Genomic DNA, 9,897 nt, shown 5'->3' with positions numbered 1-9,897 from the left:
TATCCTGTTACAAGCTTTGTCTGACTACCTCCCAGGACCTGTACAAGATTGTGTTGTTGTTCCATACTACAATGGAAACCTCGTTGACAGAGAGTATAGCAAGCTTGATAAGGTGTTTTGGACCTTTTTTGTGTGTATCGAAACTTTTAAGCACTGCAAGTCATTTGCGTCAGTTGATAGGACGCATTTATATGGTAAATACGGGGTGTATTACTAATTGTTGTTGCTAAAGATGGAAACAATAATATTCTGCCCATAGCATTTGCACTTGTCGAGTCGGAGTCCACCGAATCATGATAATTTTTCCTGACGAATTTGAGGGAGCACGTCACTCTGCAACATGGTATATTTCTCATAAGCTAGAATATTAGGCTTGGTTTGGTAAAACTTTTCGAAGAGGTGCTTGTTCTTTTTAAAAGTTCAAGCTTCTCGTATTGTATTTGGTAAATCAAAAAGTCCATGTGCTTGTGCTTGCAGCTTTTAAAAGATCGGGGTATTTTTAAAAACGAATTTGGATCCTCTAAATTTTGAATTTTTACTTTAAAGGGTAAAATATGATCTCTCACTCTTGAATGATTTCTCTCTCATATTTTCTTTTGGTCTCACCTATGAAATAAATGGTGAAAGATCACACTTTACTCTCTAAAGTGAAATTCAAACTTTAGAGAATCCAAATCCTTTAAAAACACCTAAGATAGAACTTTTCAAAGTTGGCTTGTACTTTTCAAAATTTAAAAGTCTAATATAACATCATATATTAACTAATTTTTAAATTTAATATTTACATTTATGTCTATATAGTATATTTAAATTTTAAAAGCTATTTTACCGAACGCAATTGATGTTGCTTGTGTTTATTGAAAGCTATTTTTAATTTGATTTTTCAAATATAAATGTTACAACTTTTAAAAAGTCATCTTTTAAAAGTTAACTTTTATAAGCTACTTTTAAAAAGTAAAAGTTTTACTAAACTAAGCCTTAGTCCATAGGAACCAGCAAAACTCCTAACCTTAACCAAGGAGGATTAGTTGCTCATATTTTCAAAGAAAACCTAATATTATGAAAAGTACAATGTGCCGAAGAAGAAGAAGGAAGAGAACCCTCAAAACGTCACATTTCTCCTCTTAAATACTAACCTTAAAAGGAATTCAAATTCAAACTAAAATAAAATCAAATTTAAAATAAAATAAAATTTAACTAATTAATGTTTTCCTCCAGCTAAATTTTTAATATTTTCTTCTTACAAATTCTCAATTAATGACGTGATTAGTGGGTCTAAGCTGAGCCTTTAATTAACCACACAAGTGATGAAGAATTGAAGATTTAGTGGCTTAGTTTGAGGTCCCAAGAGAATGTTCATAATCCCACGTTGCACGTGTATGTGAAGCTCAATTTCAATTTAATTCACTCTCTGTCTTACCCATGTTGGACGTGGAGAGTCCCACATTGAACGTGGCTTTAATTTTTCTCAATTCTGGCATTTGTTTGCTCTCAAGTGTTGCACGTCAAAAATCTCACATGGGACGTGAACCAGGTGTTGTGAGTATGCATGCATCATGCATATCTCAAAATTCTCTTGTTGTGTGTACACATGGGTTATGCATACGCATGATAGCCCATGTACCACGTTGATGTCTTCACGTCCCACGTTGAAATGGGAGTCATGCGTACGCATGAATGAGAAAATTTCGCCATTTATGCATATGCATGGGTCATGTGTACGCATGGCTTTTGTTTTGGCGTTGGATGCCAATACTCCTATGTTGCACGTTGAAGAATCTAGTGCCCCTAGGAAGGCATAATTGGTTGGCATGGCATGCTTGACCTCCTACATTGCACGTGAAGCTTGATTTCAACATAGAGAGCTCTCTGTTTAGTCCAAAGAGCTTTCTGTTTGCTTTTCTATTCTTGTTCTTTATTGCTCAAAGTGATTTCTGGCCTCCTTTTTCTTTAATCTTTACCAATTCTCTTATAAATTCATAAATATACACATACACATAGGAGTCTTCTAAATTCTCTTCACCAATTATTTTTATTGACGGCGCTAAAATTTATTAATATGATATGTTAAATGATACAACAGTATACACACAGGAGTCTTAATTGACTATTAACATGATGGGTTTATGAAATTAGTTTAAATCAAACGTAAATTAAGGGAAGAACTTGAGGCATTGAAATCCCTTAATTTATGATTTATTTGATTTAATTTTATAAATTTATCATATTAACCGTTAATTAGGATTTTTAGACGTGTATTGTGGTGTCATTTAACGTGTCAGATCTTATGCCATTAGCAATGGAAATTATGGAAGGACAAAATGACTAATTTAAAAATGTTGGAAGGACGGATTTAATTAAAAAATTTTTTAAAAACTAATTTAAAAAATGAGTGATTTTTCAAAAACTAATTAACTAATTTGACTATTTACTCAGAAAAATAAGATATACTAACACCGTTCTCTCTCTCTGGAGAGGTTCATTTTCGAGAATATTCAAGAATCAAGAAACATATGTTGCAGAGGTTATCAACAAATCAATTAGGAGTTACAAAGAGTGACCTAATTTTAATTTTTCTAATTGTTGATGGTAAAGTCAAAGATGACTATAGTTTAATTTTCTGTTTTATTACCTTCTAACTTTATTCTTTCTAACTACTCTTCCTTATTGCCTTGAATTTTTTGTCTAAAAAAAAAAAAATCTGCAGCTCCACAAAGAAAGAAAAATTGAACAAAGAAAAACCAAGGACGTAATTATAGGCAAAGAAAGAGAGGTTGACATAAAATAGGTCGTCAAAATTGAACTTAATGAAATTACAAATTGTATTAAGCAAAAAGTTTAACTTAAAATCACACAAAAAGGGTTTAACGTTAAGGAGGGAAAGAGTATATATTTTTTGGCGGCTAATTGTGGAACTTCCGAACACGGGAAGAAGAAAAACGAGTAAAGGATGATAAAAGCCAAAGCGGGCGTTTGAGTTTGGAGGAGTTCGTGTGTGTCTCGTGTTTGTTTCGTCTGCGTCAAAATTCTCTTCCCGTCACTCTTTCGCTATGAAAATGATAAAATAAAAATAAATAAAAAATTGGAAAAAATAAGTAGAAGTATATAAGCATTTTCATGTTTTACCGTTTCCGCTACTTACGTCAACTAATTCTTTTCATTCTCTACTATATTTAAGCAATTAATCTTATGTTTTATAATCCACTCAATTAATTTTTAAATTTTAAAAGATTACGATCACCATCTTCTTCTCCTTTCTTTTCGCACACTAAATTCATTGACTATATTTATATTTATGTCTATGTTTATTCCTCCTAATCCTAATTATTGCGACTATAAAATATTTTCGTCAAACAACTATTGCTACTTCTTTTTTTTTTTCTTTTCTTTTCTTTTGTTCTCTTCCGTTTACTTTTTATTTTGAATTGTTCATGCGTAACACATAGAACGACATAGCCCTCTGCAGAGAATTCTCTGCGTTTTCAACGCCAGAATATGAAGTCACCTTCATCTTCTTCTTCTCCTTCTTCTTCTCGGGTATATATAATATATATACATGTTATCATCGCTATTGCTTGCTTTTCTCTCCTTTTTTTTTTCTTTTTAATTGAATTTTTATTTTCAGAAACCGTAGCCTCTTCTTTTTTGCTTCCAATTTTGATATCAATTTCGCAGGGTTACATTATACCTTGTTATTCAAATTACGCTTTTATTCATCACCTTGATACGCAAATCACTCTTTGATTAGGATATGTTCCAATTCAATGTTTTTATATCCATATAGGTGATATCGATTACTTGCTTAAACACTTCATGTCATGCAGTTGAACTAGATTTTGTTTTCACGTCAACAATGCTTAACTTTTTTTTCCCTTTCAATTCGATTCAATTTCAGAGTTAGTGTGTTATTATTGTCTTCAATCTAATAGCATTGTTATCTTTTGCATTGAATCAGGCTGTTTTGGTTGCTGATTCCAAGAGTAAAAGAAGCTATTGTTGTTCTTATACCCTATTTCCAGCAGCTTGTTTGATATGTCTTGGCCTGTTCTTCGCTTTTTCGTCCTTCTCGCAAGGCAACAGAGAGGTATGAACAAATAGAAGCACATAACATAGGATGAAAAATTGAACAGATTCTCTGCATTGATGACGATCTATCTATAATCTAAGATCACAGAAAAGATGGTAGAATTTTGGCTTAGATGGTACGGACATTTTTAGTGAAGCCTTGTCGAGGGTTACATTAGGGTTGAAAGTGAATCAGATGATGGAATTAGAAGGTATTCGTAGCTAGAGGTAGCGAGAGACTTAAGAAAATGTGGAAACTATTGGAAGATTTAAATATAAACAGTTCAAACACAGATAAAATTTATGAATAGGCACTATGGTGTCTTCTGATCATTGTAGTTGATCGGCAAGTAGGACAAGGCTTAGTTGTTGTGTTATCGACCATGGTAACAAAATCAGTGTTTTAAAGTGTGCCCTGTATTTAAGTTGGAGGGTATTTGATTATAGTTCAAGCAACCAGTTTTGAATTTGCCTTTTGTTTAAGTACTGTTTGTTTTCCCACCAATCGTAAAATGATCCTCTACGTGTCATACTACAGAAACTAACAAGCTGGAGTGTGAACACTCAGAATCAAAATGTGGACAGTCTGACTCAGAAAATGGAAACTGATATAGTTAAGGATAAATGCAAGGTTCATTCTCTTACCGTGCCTTCATTCTTAATCCACTAAGTTGTACATAATATTTAACTGATTAATTGTTTTTTTCCCTGGACGAGTCATATTCATTGTTCTATTATTCTAGATGTTCAAAACTTTGGTGCTTATATTTGTTTATCTTGTTTAGTAGAACCAGTGCAGGCCTAGGGGAAGCGAGGCATTACCTGCTGGTATAGTGTCCAGTACTTCCAGCTTTGAAACGCGACCTCTATGGGATATTCCTGCCGTAAGGAAGAAGCATCATCAGCGCAGACAAGTTGTAAGTTTCAGTCAGTCATGAATAACTGAATACTTGAATTCCGTGCGTTAATAGGGTATTGCAGTTTCTCCAATGCCCATCGGTTTTAGGGGAACATCATGTTATAAGTGATGTGATTGATGTGTTTCTGAATGTACAGCCTCACGATGATACTATCCTTGATTTGAAAATGTAAAGATGTAAAATGCAATTAGGTTTTACAGACATCCAATATATTTTATTGCCAAATTTATACCATGATCATCTAAATGAGTGAATATGATAAGATAAAATTTTTACAGTACATTAAAATTAAACTCTTTAATAAATGTGCTCATATACGAGGCCAAGATACTTAGGCAAGTGTCCAGAATTAAAATTGAAATAATTTTGGAGACACCCTGCTCTGTTTGAGTTGGGGCAAGATCACCACCATATCCTGATATGGGAGCATTTGGACTTTAGATATCTTTTAAAAGTTTGTCCTCTCCTTGTAGATGCATTTTTATTCTTTATTGTTTGTGTTTGAAGTTATTGGTATAGCTTACATAATCTTTTTAATTGACACTTCAATGACATGAAACACGTATCATGATATAATAGTCTTAGTTACTTTTCATTTCTTTATAGTATGCCTGACTTTCTTATACTTTATCAGAATGAGGTAAACATGACGAGAAACTTGTTTGCGATGGCAGTGGGGATAAAGCAGAAGGATCTTGTGGACAAAATGGTTGAAAAGGTACCAGTCTGATATAGTTTTCTCATTACTAATAATCCAAGTTGATCCATGTGTTGTGATCCTCCTTCTACTCCAAATTTCAGTTTGTAGCAGCTAATTTTACTATGATGCTCTTTCACTATGATGGTATTGTCGACGATTGGAAGGAATTCGACTGGAATGATCATGTCATTCATGTGGCAGTACTCAATCAAGGCAAATGGTCGGTATCCTCACATTTCATTCCCTTCCCATATTTCATTTTTCTTCAGCGAGTCTTACCTGAACATGTTTCCAATGATTAGGTGGTTCGCAAAGCGGTTCTTACACCCTGATATGGTTGAAGAATATGATTACATTTTCCTTTGGGATGAGGACCTTGGAGTTGAAGAGTTCCACCCAGATAAGTATGTTGAAAACCCTTTCTGATTTCTGAAAATTAGAAAAAATACAGTTTGATGCTCTTGGATTGTTTAATTAAACTTAAAATTGGGGGAGATTACTTCTGCTTTTTTTTTTTTTAAAAAATGGGCACTCCTATAATGGCACAAAATCTTAGTGATTCTCAAATGATTTTTCAGTTATATATCTATCATTAAAAGTGAAGGGCTGGAGATTTCACAACCAGCTCTTGATCCTCAACTTTCTGAAGTTCATCATCAGATAACTGTACGTAGTAAACGGACGATCGTACACAGGTTCTCATTTATATGCTTTTTTGTTTCTTTTTTGTCAGCTATGATATTTTCTAATTTCGCGGAACATATGTTCTTAGAAAGAACATAACTAGCAAAAATATTTTCACTATTCTCAAGATTTCTGCCTCCCCATTATATCATAAGTTAGACCATTACTACAAATAAGCAATTTGTATTACAAATATTGAATGGAAAGCCACTTTGGTTCGAATAAAGTATTATAAGCAAATCCAATTCTTGATACACTTTTCTGGGTGTTCTATTTCCTCATGCATATATATGACATCAAGATTTGCTTATGCTTTTGAAGTTTAGTACTTAAAAGGTAGTTACCAAATTGCAATCATACATTTAATCTGAGAACGAGAAGATGAATTTATTAGAGAACATTAAATAGAAGAAACGCATAGCTTAACAAAAAGCTTTTGAGGATGCATATACTCACAATTATGTTCTTACATACTTTTGGTTGTTGTGCTTGCAGAAGGACATACAAAACTGGAGGTTGTGATTTGAGCAGCACTGCTCCTCCTTGTACCGGGTAAAGTTTCGGTAATATGTAATTCAATTGGCTTTCTCTTTACTTTCCTAGACTTGAAGAAAGATTATCTATTTTTTTCAGGTGGATTGAAATGATGGCTCCTGTTTTCTCAAGAGCTGCATGGCGTTGCGTTTGGTATATGATCCAGGTGCTATTCTGTTCTCTTAGCCTCATTTTGTAATTGTGTTAGGACAATGTTAGGACAAATACGTAAAAATACTGAGAGATATGAACTTGTTTGGAGAAAAAGGCTAAATGCCTTTTTCCTGAGATAACATTTGTCTTATTTTCCGTTCATACAAAATTTAATAGTGAGGTATAATTTTTTTTGAGATCTACATGTAAATGGTCTCTCTATAGACATGATACATGACAGAACTCAATGGCGTCGTTTGATTCATGTAGCCGATCCCACCTAGTGGGATAAGGCTTTGTTGTTGTTGTTGTTTGTAGTGAGAATATAGATTTTTTGTCCTTTCGTCTCAGTGCTTCTATATATATATATATATATATAGGCATTACTTGAAGAATTGCTTTGCAAAATGGTTACATATTCATTCAACTTTTGTTGTTTATGTTACAGAACGACTTGATCCATGCATGGGGTCTTGATATGCAGCTCGGATATTGTGCTCAGGCATGTTATGCTTATTGTTTTTTGGATTCTTCAATTCTATTATTTCCATTTTTTCTATATTCTCTTATTTTTTAATCTTTAATTTCTAGTTCAATGTGACTTTGTTTCTTGTATATAGGGTGACCGAACGAAAAATGTTGGTGTTGTGGATGCTGAATACATAATTCACTACAATCGTCCTACCCTTGGAGGAGCAGACAAGCCAAACGTAACGAAATTTAGCATTTGATTGATGCTGAATAGCATAGAAATTCTTAATTAAGTTTTAAAAAAATTATATTTTCATATCATCTACTTTAATTGTATTCTGTCACTTGTTCTATCTGCCTTGAAACTGAGACGACTACTCTGTTATTCACAGGATTCTTCTCAACCTCAAGAACAGGATCATAGACTTGATGTAAGTTACTATCTTATTAATTGCTTGTCAATTAATGCAATAAAATGAATCGTTTAACATAAAGTTCAAAACTTTAAAGTTTCTAACATATTTACTTGTCACCTTTAATCTATATAGATATCTCTAGCTAATTATATAACTATCTTTTGATCTCTACTTGTCGTATGGAATTTGTTTTCTCAAGTCCATGAACATATTTTCTATAGTGCTAAAAAAGATATATTATCAAAGGAAAAAGCAGTTAAGTCACACTGAAAACCACTATCTCCATGTTAATTCCTTCCCCTTGTCTCATATATTGCATTTTTTGTTTGAAATACTTATTACTACATTCAGTTATTTTAATTAATTTCCACATTTGTAGAGTATCTGTCAGTTCATCACTAATATATCATAATTACTTTGGGATCAAGCAAGGCCTATACACATAGTATTATTATATTTAAGATTCTAGTATACGATTAATTTTCTGTTATTAGTGTACAGTGTGTTGCCATTGTCTTAGTCATTTTTGAATTATTTTTATTGGATTTTTATTTTTACTAACATATTGGAGGCTGTGCAGGTGAGAAGACAGTCTTTCAGGGAATTAGATCTCTTTCAAAAACGTTGGAAAAAGGCAGTTGAAGAGGATCCATGTTGGGTTGATCCATTTCATTAGCCAGTGATGCAATCAAAGTGGCACTAAAAATTTTTATGTAAATTCTGCACATAAAAAAAGACACGCCATTCATGTAAAGAGAAGAAAATTCAATTGGATACAGGTAAATTAAAGTGTTCATAGTGAGAATTCCTAGAGGAATCTCTCTGGTAATTTGATCTTAAATTATAATTTAAGCTAGGTGCATTATATGGGATATTTAGTTCGTTCCATTTTTAATCAGCGTTTTTTAAGATGAAATAAATAATAAGGGAAGGCACCCAACGATGATGGGTAAGAAGTTTGGAATATTGATGAAGTCCTTGAGGAAACATCTTTTGAATTTTAATTTCAGAAAAGGAATAGATGGATTCATGTTCTTTATTATCTTAGTTTTATTTTATTGATTTTGTTTACGTTTCGATTCCCAAACCTTTTTTTATTGCCTTATCGTATAGTTATCTTAAACCTCCTTCCTTGTAGATTCTCTTTCTACTCATTGTCATGCAACGTGTTTACTTGTTACTCTTCTCTATATGGTAACCAAAAGATTTGTCAAAAAATAGGGAAAAAAAAAAAAAATTCAAAGGGTCTCTTTTAGTGACATTTTTATCCTATTTTCCATTTTTTTTAAAGTGAGAAATTGGTTCAGGTACAAAATTATTATTATTATTATTATCGAATAATAACTAGGCATAACACATTAATTACGATTATTCAATAAAAAAAGAAAAATAACATATAAATGCTTGCATTCTCTTATAGATTATCTCCAAGAATTGAATGCTTGCATTTTAATTAATTCTCGTTTTCAGACAATACTTTTGGCTGAATAGTGAAAACTTTGATAAATGTATTTTATGTATAAATATTACTTTTTAGATAAATATTTTGAAATGTGGAGTAAAAAAAATAAAAAAAAATCATGTTATTTCAAATGCTATATACCTTATATTTTTTTATTTATTTTCACTATGATACTTTTTTTAATGAATTTTTGTATATACAAAATAAAATTTAAATTTTAACATTTTTTAAATAGACGAATAAACTAATATTTTAATAATTAAATTGGTTATTTTCACCACAGTACTACACCAATATTACTAGTATCTAATAGATTCTTGACCTGTCATTATTCAGCTTCATGGCATACCAGAGATTCATTATTACATAGACAAAGTAAAAAAAAAAAAAAAAAACTAATTAATTAAAGGCTGCATCCAAGGCAATTACAAGACCTAGGGCCAAAGGTACAAGTGCCAGGAGGCTTGCCGGGAATGTTGCAAATTATAGAAT

At 32.1% G+C, this 9,897-nt stretch overlaps 1 protein-coding gene across 1 annotated transcript; it reads left to right on the top strand.

Moving 5' to 3' along the window:
- The first annotated feature begins 3,313 nt into the window (after positions 1-3,313).
- On the top strand, positions 3,314-8,985 carry LOC130947603 (uncharacterized). Its single transcript, XM_057876305.1, has 14 exons — positions 3,314-3,537; positions 3,956-4,084; positions 4,604-4,696; positions 4,854-4,982; positions 5,620-5,703; positions 5,787-5,905; positions 5,988-6,089; positions 6,264-6,380; positions 6,865-6,921; positions 7,003-7,069; positions 7,505-7,558; positions 7,677-7,766; positions 7,920-7,958; positions 8,524-8,985. Exons 1-14 carry the CDS (start codon positions 3,496-3,498, stop codon positions 8,617-8,619), a joined length of 1,218 nt encoding a protein of 405 aa, XP_057732288.1. The 5' UTR covers positions 3,314-3,495; the 3' UTR covers positions 8,620-8,985.
- Positions 8,986-9,897: the final 912 nt, after the last annotated feature.

This window comes from Arachis stenosperma, chromosome 9 (genome assembly GCF_014773155.1).
Source record: "Arachis stenosperma cultivar V10309 chromosome 9, arast.V10309.gnm1.PFL2, whole genome shotgun sequence".
Classification (NCBI taxonomy): domain Eukaryota; kingdom Viridiplantae; phylum Streptophyta; class Magnoliopsida; order Fabales; family Fabaceae; genus Arachis; species Arachis stenosperma.
Note: the sequence above shows the minus strand (reverse complement) of the source record. Positions and strands in the feature narration are given on the sequence as shown.

Bases quoted from the DNA above. Each gene is read 5' to 3' on its own strand.
- LOC130947603 (XM_057876305.1), top strand. From the start codon at position 3,496: ATGAAGTCACCTTCATCTTCTTCTTCTCCTTCTTCTTCTCGG. The intron at 4,085-4,603 runs GTATGAACAAAT...GTCATACTACAG, and splicing joins TCTCGCAAGGCAACAGAGAG to AAACTAACAAGCTGGAGTGT. The intron at 4,697-4,853 runs GTTCATTCTCTT...CTTGTTTAGTAG, and splicing joins TAGTTAAGGATAAATGCAAG to AACCAGTGCAGGCCTAGGGG.